Source organism: Drosophila albomicans, chromosome 2L (assembly GCF_009650485.2).
Source record: "Drosophila albomicans strain 15112-1751.03 chromosome 2L, ASM965048v2, whole genome shotgun sequence".
Taxonomy (NCBI): Eukaryota; Metazoa; Arthropoda; class Insecta; order Diptera; family Drosophilidae; genus Drosophila; species Drosophila albomicans.
The window spans coordinates 5,097,873-5,113,984 of NC_047628.2; the positions used below are offsets into that span (position 1 = coordinate 5,097,873).

At 41.6% G+C, this 16,112-nt stretch overlaps 5 protein-coding genes across 6 annotated transcripts; 1 reads left to right on the forward strand and 4 right to left on the reverse strand.

Moving 5' to 3' along the window:
- Positions 1–203: 203 nt before the first annotated feature.
- Positions 204–2,093, reverse strand: LOC117565428 (protein fuzzy homolog). Its single transcript, XM_034244514.2, has 3 exons — positions 1,925–2,093; positions 758–1,845; positions 204–698 (listed from the first exon to the last, which is right to left on the reverse strand). Exons 1-3 carry the CDS (start codon positions 2,000–2,002, stop codon positions 641–643), a joined length of 1,224 nt encoding a protein of 407 aa, XP_034100405.1. The 5' UTR covers positions 2,003–2,093; the 3' UTR covers positions 204–640.
- A 341-nt stretch (positions 2,094–2,434) lies between these two features.
- LOC117565426 (exportin-1) lies at positions 2,435–8,315 on the forward strand. Its single transcript, XM_034244511.2, has 7 exons — positions 2,435–2,889; positions 3,551–5,254; positions 5,334–5,704; positions 5,768–6,247; positions 6,305–6,637; positions 6,715–7,080; positions 7,168–8,315. The coding sequence occupies exons 2-7, from the start codon at positions 3,766–3,768 to the stop codon at positions 7,315–7,317; spliced, it is 3,189 nt and encodes a 1,062-aa protein (XP_034100402.1). The 5' UTR covers positions 2,435–2,889; positions 3,551–3,765; the 3' UTR covers positions 7,318–8,315.
- A 48-nt stretch (positions 8,316–8,363) lies between these two features.
- On the reverse strand, positions 8,364–11,431 carry LOC117565427 (alpha-N-acetylglucosaminidase). The gene is made up of 3 exons (XM_034244512.2): positions 11,279–11,431; positions 10,901–11,188; positions 8,364–10,844 (listed from the first exon to the last, which is right to left on the reverse strand). The coding sequence occupies exons 2-3, from the start codon at positions 11,129–11,131 to the stop codon at positions 8,736–8,738; spliced, it is 2,340 nt and encodes a 779-aa protein (XP_034100403.1). The 5' UTR covers positions 11,132–11,188; positions 11,279–11,431; the 3' UTR covers positions 8,364–8,735.
- Positions 11,432–11,965: 534 nt separating this feature from the next.
- LOC117565373 (fibroblast growth factor receptor substrate 2) lies at positions 11,966–14,861 on the reverse strand. 2 transcript variants are annotated; one of them, XM_034244441.2, is made up of 2 exons: positions 14,622–14,861; positions 11,966–14,530 (listed from the first exon to the last, which is right to left on the reverse strand). In XM_034244441.2, exon 2 carries the CDS (start codon positions 14,519–14,521, stop codon positions 13,034–13,036), a length of 1,488 nt encoding a protein of 495 aa, XP_034100332.1. In that variant the 5' UTR covers positions 14,522–14,530; positions 14,622–14,861; the 3' UTR covers positions 11,966–13,033. The 2 variants fall into 2 exon arrangements, with proteins under 2 accessions (XP_034100332.1, XP_034100333.1); XM_034244442.2 differs by having other exon boundaries at positions 14,618–14,861.
- Positions 14,862–14,938: 77 nt separating this feature from the next.
- Positions 14,939–16,027, reverse strand: LOC117565374 (uncharacterized). Its single transcript, XM_034244443.2, has one exon. The coding sequence runs from the start codon at positions 15,675–15,677 to the stop codon at positions 15,129–15,131; it is 549 nt and encodes a 182-aa protein (XP_034100334.1). The 5' UTR covers positions 15,678–16,027; the 3' UTR covers positions 14,939–15,128.
- Positions 16,028–16,112: the final 85 nt, after the last annotated feature.

A 16,112-nucleotide genomic window follows, 5' to 3' on the forward strand; every position in this document is an offset into this window, starting at 1 on the left:
TGATTCTGGTTCTTTAGGTTAAAATCTTATCGTGTATTCTTGCGAACCTATTAGCTAGATTACCAAAACAAACTAAATTCAATTATCAATACTCGATGCATTGCCCTATTTGTAAGCACGAAGCATACTACACGTTTTCGGATAGACGAAGAGCATTGCCCAGATGCGTGACTTTGTTGGAAATGTTGAAATTAACATTGTCATTTGAATATATAATTAATATTTATTGTTATTGTCATTGTAATATTTGAAGGCTATAAATAGCTACCTACAATTTGTTTACAAAAATGAATTATGTAAGCGTCAGTAGAAATTCCATGCGGAAATATGAATATCGATATTCGAGATATAAGTAAGTTCTTAAGGATATACATAAGATTAACATACATAAATATTGCTAAGCAGGCTCCAGCCCCATAAAAGACTTACAAACTGTCTTATATTATATTAATACAGGTTTAAAAATATTAAATATTTACTTATATCCTCTTTCCCAATATAATGAAATATAAAAAAATTAGACAAGAACATGAGAGACGTCGAGTTCTCTCAGAAGGAAGACTTATATGACATCAGAACAATGTCGTTTCCATCGCTGATTTCAGTCTTATTAAGTTGAAAGTAGAATACTGCATCTTGGTTACCAGCAGACAGCTTTCTCCTGCAGCAAACTAGCATGCACTTGTTTAGCAAGAAATCTATTAGGTGCAATAATCATGAATTAAACCTGTGTTTTGTTTTAATTCCGATAACTTACCTCATAGAATGTGTCGGCACGGCAGCCACAAACAACAAAAAAAGTACATTACTTTGTTCGTCTGCATGCGCATAGCATTTGTGATAATCCGAGCAACTGTATTGATCGACCATCGTGGTTGCATTTGAGGAATCCAAATCGTTGGTTACGCCTTTTGAAGTCCTCAACTCGTGCATAGTTTCTAAAGTGTGATCAAAGAATTTCTTAAGCATGTCCAAGCGTTGCAAGTCACCAACTACAATGCGCTTGGCATTTGACGATTGATGGAGATTGCGAGTAAAGATGCTCTTGCGAGTCTCCGTATTGATTAGAATAATAGCCAATACATGGGCATCAATGTCCAGTTGCTCGGGCAGGCTGCGTGGAACACATCGCTCTACGTTAGCCAAAAGGTTTCCATCGTTGCGATAAGCATTCATAGCATTGAGATGTAGCTCTCGAAAGGCAGGTTCGGCTCCACAAAGGACGCACAATGCACTGTTGGCCGACACAGGAATAGTGACAAATCGAAATGCAATATTTGGACTCTTGCCGGGTAAATAAACGGGAATATCGAGTTGTAGCAAGCTAGAGGAATTCAGAAGAAACAGCAAGAGCTCTCGATCCAACGTGTCCAGATCCCACCAACCTTCGGTGGCAACCGAGATCCGTTGGCCAACAACCAGGCAACAGAACAATGAGCCACAGCTGACACTGAACTCATTCAATCGCTGTAAGAGATTCACGTTTTCCATGGCCAGCAGACAATCGGTATACCCCAAAAGTGTTGTTCCCGCGCTCGATGCTTCGAGGGCAGCGTCTACGATGGGTACATACTTTTTGGCATCTTTTTTCAGGCGTTCCAGGAGTGCCGGGTGAACCAGTTCATCACGACTGATGAAAAGTGCTATTGCTCCAAAAGCAAGTTCGGCAAGAGTTTGTAGTTGATATTCCCCCATGCCACGACCGCACACAATAAAAGTGATTACATTGTGAAAGTCACGCCAAATGTATGTCCATTCCTCAGTGTGCGTGGTTTGCAATTGTATGCCAAGTGATTTAAAAAACATATGAAATCCATTTAAAGAGGCCACAGTTGAGAACGGCAACTAAAAGAGCAACAAGTGTCAGAAAGTAGTACAGCTTACAAGGTGTGTGAATGGGAGAACTCATGTAAAACAAACTTACATTATCGCACTCTCCTTTCTTTCGCGTAAATATGGGTAAGCCGCCATTTGTAGTCAAGCAATGTAAATAAATTGACATAAGGTAGCAAAAAACAAAAACAAATTGTTTACGAAAACAAAATTAGTCTCTCAACGTGACCGTAAGTTGAAATTCAAAATATACTAAAAGTTCTAGTTCATAAATTCTGGCTACACTTTTTCATTGATCGAGGCATTTTTTAAATTTAGTTTTGTTTTGTAGATTAATATGATCTTAAGTTTTATTGTTATTTGACTGCAATTTTCTTTGCATATTTACTGAACATTGTCAATCATTCTATATTTTTCGAAACTATTATATTCAATATGTGGAAATATAGGACGAAAGCATGTGGCGCCAATCTCTAAACTCGATAAGAAAAAAAACTGACATCTTCGCAAAAATCGATAACCCTAAATGCAACCCTTATTTGGTACAGGGCTGAATTTTCTGAAGATATGGGTACACTATTTTATAAATTGTGCCGGTAGATGTTTGTTACAGATCATAAATTTTGTTTTGTTGAAAATAAAACCCCAATCGCCTCTCAAAGAGATCTGAGTAATTTTGTTGCGACCAGTTGTAGACTAATACATTTTTTAAAAATTTTGCTCGATTCCGGCACCGCGCATGACGCTCGTGATCCATCCCTGGTTTTCACCACAGAAGGAGAAGAAAAGTACTGCGAAAAAGTTTGTTTAAAACACACAAATTGGTCACAACGTCAACCGTTGTTAGCCAAATTGCAAATAAGTTCTCAGAGTACATGTGCTTAAGTACATCTGATATACATAGGCAATACTTGTGTGCCACGCGAATTGAAATAAAATTTTTTTTCCTGTCTGGACAATAACGTAGTCTTTTTCACTCGTTTTGCGCTCTTCGTTTTGCACGCTGCTTCTTTTGGAATCGTAGGTTGGTTGCAACGCTTTTCTCATAAAAACTTGGTAAGTGTGTGAAAGACGTAAAACATGTAAATATGCATTAAAGTCAATTACAATAAACAAAAATTATGTTGTTCAACAACCCAAAATCGGGAGCACATTATGAGCTTGTGAAATGCCTTCGCAGTCTCATCCGAGATGCGTTGCGCTGCTTTGATTGTATTATGCATGTAAGCGGCATGTGTGTAAGTGTGTGTGCTCGCGCGTGTGTGTGTTTTAGAGATGAGCGATTTTTGAATGAGTGAATAGCGGCAATAAAGCAGCAGTAGATCGCGGGATGGGTCTAACCCAGTTTGTGGTTGCGACACAATCAAATGTAAACTATGGCAAACACCATTTTGTCTTTAATGGCGTTTACTTTTCTGTTTTGCCGCAAAATCAAAACAAATGCGTATGATTCGCCAATATGAAATGCTTGGGATGAGTAACAGGTATGAATATATCGTTCATCTCTAGTGCGTCTGTGTGAGCAGCAGCAGCAGCGTATTTGCAAAAAAAAAAAGTGTAAGCGCGCGCTACAAGCAGGCATGCGTTTGTATTTGTGTGTAGAAAATATGAAAACATACGAACAAATACATGCATACATAGCTATGTGTATAAAAGAAATATGGTTGCCTTTAATGCCGATAAATATATTTTCGATATTTTCGATTCTTCTCTGTAGGGTCCCAATCCGAAACAGCTGCCAGTCACCAAACAATTCCTGGACACGCTTTTTCCCAGCCCTCTCCTGCCAACCAGCAACGAGTAACGTCGTCGTCGTCGATTTAGCCGGAGGAGCAGCTAAAATCAATCAAAATTAACGCGGACACAGCTACTACGACTGGTGCTGCTGCTGTTGAGCGACGCAGACGTGAACGCTGCTTTTACTACAAAGCGATGGCGATGTTGAGCTCCGATGAGGCGAGCAAATTGCTCGATTTCAATCAAAAGTTGGACATCAATCTGCTCGACAAGATCGTTGAAGCACTCTACTCATCGCAAGGTGAGCAATTGCGTTTGGCGCAGGACATACTTACCACACTGAAGGAGCATCCAGAGGCATGGACACGTGTCGACAGCATACTCGAATATTCACAGAATCAGCAAACCAAGTTCTATGCGCTTCAAATTCTCGAGGAGGTGATCAAGACTCGCTGGAAGGTCCTGCCGCGCAATCAGTGTGAGGGCATCAAAAAGTATGTGGTCAGCCTGATCATTAAAACATCCTCGGATCCGGCTATCATGGAGCAGAACAAAGTTTATTTAAATAAACTGAATATGATACTGGTGCAGATATTGAAGCGAGAGTGGCCGCGCAACTGGGAGACATTCATCAGCGATATTGTTGGCGCATCAAAAACGAACGAGAGTTTGTGCATGAACAATATGGTAATACTGAAGAATCTCAGTGAGGAGGTATTCGACTTTTCGCTGGGGCAGATAACGCAAACGAAGTCCAAGCATCTTAAGGATACGATGTGCTCGGAATTTTCGCAAATCTTTACGCTTTGTCAGTTTGTGCTGGAGAATTCAATGAATGCGGCTCTTATACAGGTGACACTGGAGACGCTGCTACGCTTTCTCAATTGGATACCATTGGGATACATATTTGAGACGTCACTGATTGAGACACTGATCTTTAAGTTTCTCAGCGTACCGATGTTTCGCAATGTAACCCTAAAGTGCCTGTCCGAAATTGCCGGCTTAACGGCAGCCAATTACAACGAGAACTTTGCGACGCTCTTCAAGGACACGATGGTGCAACTGGATCAAATTATTGGTCAGAACATGAACATGAATAGCGTCTTTCAGGGTGGCAACGATACGGAACAAGAACTGGTGCTCAATCTGGCAATGTTCCTCTGCACGTTTCTGAAAGAACATGGCAAACTAGTCGAGGATGCCAAGTATGTGGACTATCTGAATCAGGCGCTCATGTATCTGGTCATGATCAGTGAAGTCGAGGATGTTGAGGTCTTTAAGATCTGTTTAGAATACTGGAATAGCTTGGTGGAGAATCTGTACAATACCGAATTCTTTCATCCCACACTTGAGTCATCTAAGCGACAACAAGTGTATCCACGACGCCGTTTCTATGCACCCATCCTGTCCAAGGTGCGCTTCATAATGATATCACGAATGGCCAAACCCGAGGAAGTCTTGGTCGTTGAGAATGAGAACGGCGAAGTGGTTCGTGAGTTTATGAAAGATACGAATTCGATCAATTTGTACAAAAATATGCGAGAGACTTTGGTTTTCCTCACTCACTTGGATTGCATGGACACTGATCGCATCATGACCCTTAAACTACTGAATCAGGTGAATGGCACTGAATTCTCCTGGAAAAATCTCAACACTCTATGCTGGGCCATTGGCTCCATATCGGGTGAGTTATCAAAGATTTAGCTGATGATTAGAATATTCATGAAGTACTTATGCAATGTTTTAATCTTTGTCCTTTTTAGGTGCCTTCTGCGAAGAGGACGAGAAACGATTTCTGGTCACTGTCATCAAAGACCTGCTTGGCCTGTGTGAGCAAAAGAAAGGAAAGGACAATAAGGCTATCATTGCATCCAATATTATGTATGTGGTTGGGCAGTATCCGCGTTTTCTGCGTGCTCATTGGAAATTCCTAAAGACGGTTGTCAACAAGCTGTTTGAATTTATGCACGAAACGCACGATGGTGTGCAGGACATGGCTTGTGATACGTTCATCAAAATCGCCATCAAATGCCGTCGTTATTTTGTCACAATACAGCCCAACGAGGCGTGCACCTTTATTGACGAGATCCTTAGCACAATGAGCAGCATAATTTGTGATCTTCAGCCCCAACAGGTAAGTGAAACAAATAAAATTATTAAGTAATACATAATTTTATACCTTGAAACTTTTTTTTAGGTGCATACGTTCTACGAGGCTGTTGGGTATATGATTTCGGCACAGGTCGATCAGGTGCAGCAGGATGCACTTATTGAACGTTATATGCTGCTGCCTAATCAAGTGTGGGACGACATTATATCGCGTGCATCGAAAAATGTAGACTTTCTGAAGAACATGACAGCGGTGAAACAACTCGGCAGCATACTGAAGACAAACGTGGCCGCCTGCAAGGCATTAGGCCATGCTTATGTAATTCAATTGGGTCGCATATATTTGGATATGCTGAATGTGTATAAGATCACGTCGGAGAACATCATACAGGCGATTGAAGTGAATGGTGTCAATGTGAACAATCAGCCTCTAATTAAATCAATGCACGTTGTGAAGAAGGAGACGCTCAATTTGATAGCCGAATGGGTATCCCGCTCCAATGACAATCAATTAGTTATGGATAACTTTATACCGCCCTTGTTGGATGCCATTTTAATGGATTATCAGGTGCGTTCACTTGACTCTTACTCCCCTTGTCAATTCTAATGTAGATCCTTTCTGTAGCGGTGTAAGGTTCCGTCGGCGCGTGAACCCAAAGTACTAAGTGCGATGGCAACGATTGTGCACAAACTGCGTCAGCATATCACGAATGAAGTACCAAAAATCTTTGATGCTGTATTTGAATGCACGCTGGATATGATCAATAAGAATTTCGAAGATTTTCCACAGCATCGTTTCAGTTTCTATGAGTTACTGCAGGCTGTCAATGCGCATTGCTTCAAGGCGTTCCTCAACATACCTCCAGCACAATTTAAGCTGGTCTTCGACTCTGTTGTGTGGGCATTTAAGCACACGATGCGCAATGTTGCTGACATGGGTTTGAATATCTTATTTAAGGTAAGTGATAATTCTATTTAGATCTCTCCGTTTACATGATTTTTGATGAATGTTATAATAATTGATTATAATTGCAGATGCTGCAAAATCTTGAACAACATCCGAATGCGGCGCAGAGTTTCTATCAGACCTATTTCACCGATATACTTATGCAAATCTTCTCAGTGGTAACTGACACTTCGCATACGGCAGGTTTGCCAAATCATGCCATTATATTGGCCTACATGTTCTCGCTGGTGGAGAATCGAAAGATAACTGTCGATCTGGGGCCCATACCGGACAATATGATATTCATACAAGAATATGTGGCCTCATTGCTAAAGTCGGCATTTAATCATTTATCAGATAATCAGATCAAAGTCTTTGTCACAGGCCTTTTCAATTTAGATGAGAATGTGCAAGCATTTAAGGAGCATTTGAGAGATTTTCTCATACAGATACGCGTGAGTAAAATGTCCTGAACTTACGAGTTTTCGACACGATAATCACGATTTCAAATTGGTAATCGATTTACTTACTTTTGGTTACAGGAGGCCACCGGAGAGGATGATTCGGATCTGTATCTGGAGGAGCGTGAAGCGGCATTAGCCGAAGAGCAATCCAATAAACGTCAAATGCAACGTAATATTCCGGGCATGTTGAATCCGCATGAATTGCCAGAGGACATGCAGGATGAATAAAATATGCCCTGCAACATCTGATTGCGATTGCATATTAGTTGAAGCTTAAGAGAATGCTGAGATGATTGATGATAATATGATGTATGAGTGTTTTCTCATTTGGAGAAAAAGTATAAATGTTTGTTTGATTGAATGCATATGAGTATAAACGTTATATATATATATACACACACACACACAACACACACACACACCTAAATACACACACACACACAAAACAACACAAACATCCGCATACTGCTGACAGTTTGCGTATATGTTGAATTAAGTACGATGATGCGATGATAAGAGAAATGTTGCGGTTAAGGTGCGCAATTGCATACCTTAATATGATTAACATATTTTTGCGTACTTGCCGTCACCACCACCAAACAAGCAACCAAACCACGCACCCCCTCCACATCCTCCTCCTTACTTAGCTGTAAAGTATCGGCGTTCTAGATAAGCAAAATAACGATCGATGCAAAAACTTTATACATACAACATAAAAACTTATAATGTTTGTTTGAAATTTTAAGCTGATTGAACATAACTGTAGAAATATCGTGTATGAATGGAAAATCAAGCGAACACAACTCCCCTCCCTTCCCTGACCTTCACATACGACTTTTCACACAAGAGAAAAATAAATTAAAACACATTCACGAAAACTAAATTGTAGTTTGCCCCCCACACAACACAAGCCACATACATCAAGAAATTTATTGAGTAATTATATGTAGAAACTTGCATAAAACTCAATACCGCAAAAAAACAAAAACAAAATATAAATAAAAAAAACATTTGTATGTACTACAAGCATGTAATGTGCATTGTAATGAACTGTACCACAATAATCAGCACACACATAACAACACACACATTCTCACATATGCAATTGAGCAACAACAATAGAAATTCGTATGCGTATGATTGATTGATGCAGATGTTTAAATTTTTACATTTAAATTAGTTTGTACATTAATTTAAATAAAAATCAATTAAAACACAACAAGTTATATATTCCTATGATGTATGTATGTTGTATTAGACGCGTGTGTTTAGCAGGGACCGAAACATGATTAATGAGGCAAATTATATCTACAACTAGAACAACATAATTTGAAATGGCCAACTTTATTTGATTCGCAAGTTTTTCCCCCGAGCCCCAATTTTGAACAGTATAATGAACTCAAAGTAACTATTTTATGCATACAAATGTTTTTTATTTTATTAAAAAAGTAATGGATATTTTTTATATTTATATTAAAAACAAAAAATTATATTTCTTTTTATTTTTATAAATAAAACACAAAACTGATGATACAATTTGATTTCGCCAAAGTACTTTTCAACTTTTTTCTCTCCCATTAAACATTATGGTCTCTGCTAATGTGGTAATAGTTTTAGCCTTTATCTTATACTCTAAAAAGTATCACTTAATGTTGCTTTGGTTGCCGTTTTCTATGCCGTGCTTTTCCCTCATTGACGCCAAGCTCAACTCGATTATTATGCAGGAATTGCGAATCCTTGGCAAATGCATTCCACTTTATATAGATCTGTTGCGATATGTGCCAAGTGTTGCCCACGGGTTTTGTTGGATACAATTTGGTTAGATTGCTGAACGGCAGTTCGATCTCATTGGCAACGCGCAGCTTAAAGTTGGTGGCATTAAAGGGCACATTGGATTCGAGGGCCAAGGTGGCGGCGTCCAGGAACATGGACCATCGTGGCTGATAATAATCACGCACCAGGCCAGACCATTGTTTAGTGGCGTAGTCAAGAATCTGGCCATTGGGACCCCAGATTGTCAGCTGATTACGAGCATTGAACTCATACACAATTCGTTGATCCGCACTGGGCGCCAGCTGCTTGGCATCCTCCAGCCAGGTGCCGAGCAGAAAGTGAGCTCCACTTGCCAAGATGCGCTCCATGTCGTCCAGCATTTGCAGCATTTTGCCAGCCAAATACTGAAAGCGATCGCTTTGCGTCTTACGGTATGCTGACCGTAGATTGACATAGATGCGATCAATGCTGACCTGCAGAAACTGTCGTGTTATGTCCACCAGATCGTGCTCATAGATTGCATATCTGTCGTCCTCCAGCGGAACAATTTCCTTGGCTGCAAGTAGCAGTTGCCAGGCCTCGTTAATAATCGATGCATTGTACCATATCCACGGCTTAAGGTTGAGCCCAGGTCGACGATTCATCACATACTTGCCCCGCATGCGCTGCAATCCATGGAAATCGTAGACACTTCCACGCAACATCTGCCAATACTGCGTCAAGCGACTGTCACTCACACCGTAACGAGTCAGCGCAAAGTGATCGAACCATTCGCTCAGCTGCAGTTCATTTTTACTCCAGCCCCGCTCGAGTGTGAGCGAAAAGATCACGTAGTTCTGATTGATGCCCTCAGGCGTAATGCCCACGCCCACCATACTGCTGTTGGGCATCGTACGAGCGGCTCCAATGCCACTGTTGATTAACCGTGCCGAGCCAAACATGCCCAGCGTGCCTCCGAAATTGTTAAGCATGCACCACACAAATGGTTGTCCATAGTAGGAATAGGTGCGCTGGTACTGTGGGAACTGTTCGCTTTGCAGATCCAGCACAAGAATGCGTCCACGTGGCACAGCCGTGAGAAAGGCCTCAATCAAGTTATCGCGCCAATAGTCGACCTGCAAAAACATCCAGCCTTGCAGCAACCACACAGCCTCGCCATCCACGGTGCGCATAGAGTTGTAGATCGCCTGCGAAGTGGCACGCATGTAATCCGGTTCAGCGAGACGTGGCTGCATTTCGTTAAAGGGATCGCAGAAGTAGATGTGATTTGAACCATAGGCTTGCACCACGCGACGCAGAAACATGGTGGCCAACTGCTGGAAAAGTGCATCATTGGGCTCTACGAAGAGATTACAGCAATAGGGATCGGGAAAGTTATTCCAGCGTTGGGCCAGCGAGTAGCTGGCATTCGGAAAGATGCGTTGCAATGGCTGCGGCACATGTCCCGCAAACGCTGGCAATGCCACGCTCATTCCCAGCTCACGCTGTGCCTGCAGAATTTGCTGCTGTAGTCGCTGCTGGAGACGTCTGTGAGCCGGCGGCAATGGACCCGCCCAGCCTCGTATGTTTCCCATGCGCTGCCAGGTCTGAAAGGCGGGGCCCGCAAAGTGTGCATCAATTTCGGCTTCGCTTAATCCCAGTTCCGTGTAGACATCCTGCCAGATAGCCTCCTGGTTGGGAGCCAGCGATAGATTGATACCCATCAGTGCCATCCAATCGATGTGACGACGCCACTGCTCCAGATTCCACCACACAAAACTATAGCTCCAAGTGCAAACATTCTGATAATAAATAATGGGACTCGCGGATGCGGAACGCAACGTCACATTGGGCAGCTGAAGATTGTCGGGAAGCTCGATGCTCGTCTTGAACCATTCCAAATCCTTGTGCAGCACCTGCTTCAAATAGTGATGGAAACCCTTGCAAATTGAGACTCCATCGGATCCCACTATTAACACTTTGCCACTTTGCTGCAGACTAATCTGTAATTGAAGCATACATACATAAATAAAAGTAGTTTTTGCTATTATTAACTTACTTGATAGCTGCGGGTATCGAGCAACTTATTGACCTCTACATCAAACCAATTGCCGGCTGTGTTGCCCACCACACGCCTTATAAGCTGACGCACAGCTTCCTCCTGAACATCAGGCGATGTTGCGGGCGCAATACGTCTCAATAGCTCAGCGCCAAATTGCTGACAATGGCCGTCGCGCAATTGATGGAGCAAGGCCAAGATCAGCAATAATTTATTCACACATCCGACCATGACACTCCGTCGCTGCGTAAAGCACAAATGCCACTGACCGTCGTAATAATAAGGCAACTAATAGAAATGTAGAAATGGGAGGTAAAAAACAGTGCAAAGCGCGCGATAAGAAGTGGAACATGAGAGATGAAATCTCTCTCTAATTACGTTTTGTAGCAGTGACGATGCTGCACTTCAGCCTCACATTAATTTCCTGACTGGAATATGCCAGTTGAAAAAATTCAAAATTTATTAAAAATGAATAGTTTTCTATAGCTTATTTTACTTGCTCATTTATTGTGAACAACGCAATTGTTTTCAAGTTTCAAACGGTAACTACACACCTTAGGTGTGTACACACTGGACAATACTCTAATCGATTACTTAATCGATTAACTTTATTAGTAGTCGCTGATTATTTTAAAATTAGAAAACTGTTATACATACGTCACTTTGCTGCATTTATATCTGAGAATCGAACATATTAATTAAAATAATTAAACTATAATTAATACATATTTTTGTGGCCAGTTTATTTGTTTTTAAGTTGCGAATAGTAAATACACATTACAAGTCTGTTCACATTAGACAACCATTAATCGATTAATTGACAGCACTGCTTGCTATTTCAAATGTTCAGAGACTGTTATACCAGAACGGACTTACGTGCACAATGTATGTAAATAAAATGCCTTCAATCTTCCGAATTTAACTCCCAAACAGCGAAAGAGCGTCCAAAGAATTTCCACACTGAGGAAGCTTTAATCGATTACCGATCGTCTTAAGCCATTAATTATGCTATTTATGTGTATATTGACAATAGCGAGTAGGAAAAAATTTAAATAAAGTTTGCTTAAAGTTTCTGTTAAGTTTTATTGCACATGTTTGTCTTAGACACTAACAATAATAATACAAATATTCTTCAAATTGGTAATCCATAGATAGAAGCAATTACATAATATGCCGACTGCTGCTGCATATTCCAATGACTCTAGCACAATTTGTAACATACGTACATATGTAAAATGTTTTGAATTCCTAACAATTTTGATAACAATAAAGCAAATACGTATCAAATCTATGTTTAAAGCTGCTAACAAATTCAAATGCCAAAACCTTGAACATTAGAATTAAAAAAAAAAAAAAATTAAAAAGAAACAACAAGAGAACTATGCTCATTATACATAATAAGCTTTCATCTGTGCGGCCTTAAAAGTTAACGAGTATATCTAAGCTATATGTATATAGTAAGTGTGTATATATATGTTACATACATTTTAAAAGCTTTTCATCTTGCAATCACTTAATAATAATTAATTTGAACAAATTTTCAAAACGACTAGCACTAAACAGCCCCTTGTGTATGTAAAAAACTTATACATATAAGTATGTGCACAATGAACAATAAGTACATACGATGAAACAACCTGGTTACAATTTATGTTTTTGTTGCGTTGTGTGTGTGTGTGATTTCACTCTCTAGACAAATAATTACCGTCAACACTCACCCAACGTATATTTTTGGCATTTTTATATTAGAATATAGAACGAGCCGCAGTTGGAACCCGTGTTTTCTATTAGGTAAATTCGTTGTGCTGGCTTTCACTACTCGTCACTCGTTGCAAGTTACTAGTCATTAGTAAATTGTTACTCGGTGCTTCTTGCTAGTCACTAGTCCTTTTACTCATAGATCGAGTAATCTTTCCGAACACATTTCCTATGCCATGTGATGCGCATTTTGCAGTCTTCATACTGTGGTTCAGTTGTACTAGTTACTCTTCATACTTCACAAGTTACTTTTCGCTCTTCACTCTCCACAAATGACTCTTTGGTTGTTATTCTTCACCCGGCTCTAGTTACTTATTACTCGTCATTTGCCACTAGTTAATTATTACTCGTCACTCTGCACTCGTCCTCTTCCTGTTATTCACTTATCGAGTAGGCTTTCCGAACACATTTGCTATGCCTTGTGATGCGCAGCTCACAGTCTTCATGCGTATGGTCCTGATGCTGCTGCTGTGGTTGACAGATTGTAGCCACCTCACCGTCGTGATTCGTGGGTGCCGTCGAGGATTTGTTCAGCGCATAGGTGCGTATAAAGTCGATAGTCGAGTAGCCTTGCGTAGCCACAGTTTCGGCCGCAGTCGTTGTCGATGTTGCTGGCTGTGCAGTTGCTACAGCATTCGATGTGCGATTCTGTGCAGATTGCGTAGGATCCGTTGTGATTTGTCCTTCGGGCGTAACGGGCGCTGTTGCTGCCGCTGTCAGCGAGAGGCCGCTGCCAAAGCCATTGGTCACAGTTTTGGGGGAACTCTGCGCTGGACTGCGTGGCTGATCCAAGTCCAGCACTATATAGTTCACTCCCGGCAAGCTGGTGGGTGTAACTGGCTGTGGAGGCTGCTGCTGCTGCTGCTGTTGTTGCTGCTGCACCTGCGTGATGGATGCTACCGACTGTTGCGAGCAATCACGCGGCAACAGCGGCAAATCCAACCGATTTATGTTCTCATAACAACGTTCATTGCAACCCGCCGAGCCCAGCGGTGTCTCGAATAGCTGCCGCTCGCGTGGCGTCTCCACATTCGCATACAGACGCAGCGTTTCGTTCAGTGCCGGTGCCGACTCCTGCGGTGGCAAGTCCGCTGATATTGGCTGCTGTCGCCGCATCGTGCTAAATCCACTGTTCGAGGAGGTGGGCGTGGCTTCGGATGGCGAACTGCGACTGTTCTGCTCCTGTAGCAACCGCTGCAGTGGCTGATCGAAGTAGACATTCGTGTTCGTATTTATGTAGGCGCCTGGTGTGATGGGCGACTGCAGATTACCCGTCGCCGTTGCCGCACCCATCTCGGTCATATTTAACTGCACATTCGGGAGCTGCTCGGGTGAGTCGTTGGTGGCGCTTGCACTCGACTCATTTGCAGACTGCTGCACTTGGAGCGCTGCACGCGCCATCATCGGAGCCGGTTCCAAGTAATTATTGCTGTGCGGCTGCACATCACTGCGTCCCATGAGCACGGATACCGAGTGGGTAGAATTGACGCGTTCCCGCTCGCGTTCCACCTGGGCAAAGGCATCTGTGTTGACAGCATTGATGTAGCGTTGAAACATCGGATATAATTGCTCCGCATTGTGGATGCGAAAAGTATAGATGCCTGGCCCCGACATGCATCGACGCCCCGCTTCAAACGAAAAGAGATCGCCATTCAGTCCATAACGTCGCAGATGCTGCAGCGCCCAGACAATGGGATCGTAGCCGGGTGTCAAGAAGATCAATTCACGCGGGGTCAATTCCAAGTAGCCGCTGCGTATAATTGGCGCCTCTGGTCCGCTGGGCTGCAGATGGGCGACACGCACTCGAAACACATTTTCCTGGCGAAGTTCATGCAGTTTATTGGTGCTCGTTATGCAGCCCATGACGACACTCTACGCAATATTCAATAACAAGAAAAACATTTAGTTAGACTATCTTCATTTGGTGCCACTGTCTCGCTTGCACTCGCACTTAGATACCTGCCTATGGCTGAAGACGAAGACACAACAGTTTTTATCTCTAGCATGGAAACGGTAAATTGGGTATGGAAGTGGCACGTCGTTGATAATAATAGTAAGATGACGCCTCAATTGGGCGAGTGTTCGTTATGCGCTGTCATTGACTCCATTGCACTTAACTATTATTTTATTGCCGAGTTTTAACCATCACATGCAAAATATGTGTTGTTTTTGTTAATATGCTGCGGTTAGAGCTGGAAAGCAATCGATGGCACATTATCGATACATCGATATAAACACTGCAAGCGATAGCCTAGACTGAAATTTGTCAAAATCTAATGGTAATATTATAACAAAGTTTTCAAACTGCCGCTTTATTTGTTTCTAGCACACGTTACAGTAAAGACAATCGATAGCATTATCATAATTATCATTACTCTTAAAGCTATCAGTTTAAAATAAACATAATTATGCTAATTGAAATTCTAAATTAAATGAAGTGTCCTTGACAGACGTGATCGACTAGTAGCAGTCACCCACCAGTAATACCCGCCAGATAAATATCCATGGAATTTTTGTCCAAATGGTCAATTTGGCGACGTTTGGGGATTGGTTGGATATGAGGCAATCGCGTCCCATTTACTGCATTCAGACTTAACATTGAGTCGTCATCCCAAGGTGATGCCGCTTGCACTTCCTCGCGTCTTCGCTTGGCCGACGATGTTTCGGAAATTTGTTGCTCTCGACTTGACTTAGAGGTTGTCGACGGTGCCGAAACTGCCGAACTATGTGATTGATGCTGACTAGAGCTCGCGTCCGAAATGGAGTTGGTTTGCATTTCAATGCGTCTCCTATCCCGTCGCAGTTGTTTTGCTTGCTGCAACTTCTTTGTGTAGACATTCCGCAGCGTGTCATAGCAAATTCCACAAAGCAGAGAAGTACTCCGTATGTCTGCATTCAGATACTTGGCGAAGCGAAGCAACTTTTGATCACTAATAGTCTTGTGTGGCGCACGTAGACGATGCTCACCCAGGGCACAATAGTGCCTTACGAATGTGGTCACTTCATCCGATGGCTGCATTATTCATACAAACTGTAAAATTACTTCATAGGCGCTCCTGCTTCTATGTTTTCCCGCCGTAACGCAAACACTTTTTAATGTGACCAACAACCATAAACATAATTTAGCTGAATCCAAATTTTAAATTTAACGAATTCATTTACAGACAATATTTGTGTTAATGTGAATAATGGCAATTTTAAACAAAAAAGATATACTCTACTAAAATGCAAATTGCAATCACTCTTCAATCTCGTTTCACCTATGTATGCAGGAATGCAAGTGTTTCCAAAATAAATATTTCAGTTCTTGTATGAAATTTTCCTATACTACATGTAATAGAATGTTTTTGTTCACTAAAACAATGACACACTGCTAGACATTAAAATACCTTGTGATATACTGTTTTTACTAAATGAAATGTGACCATGTCTGAATTTTGGTATATTTTTTACG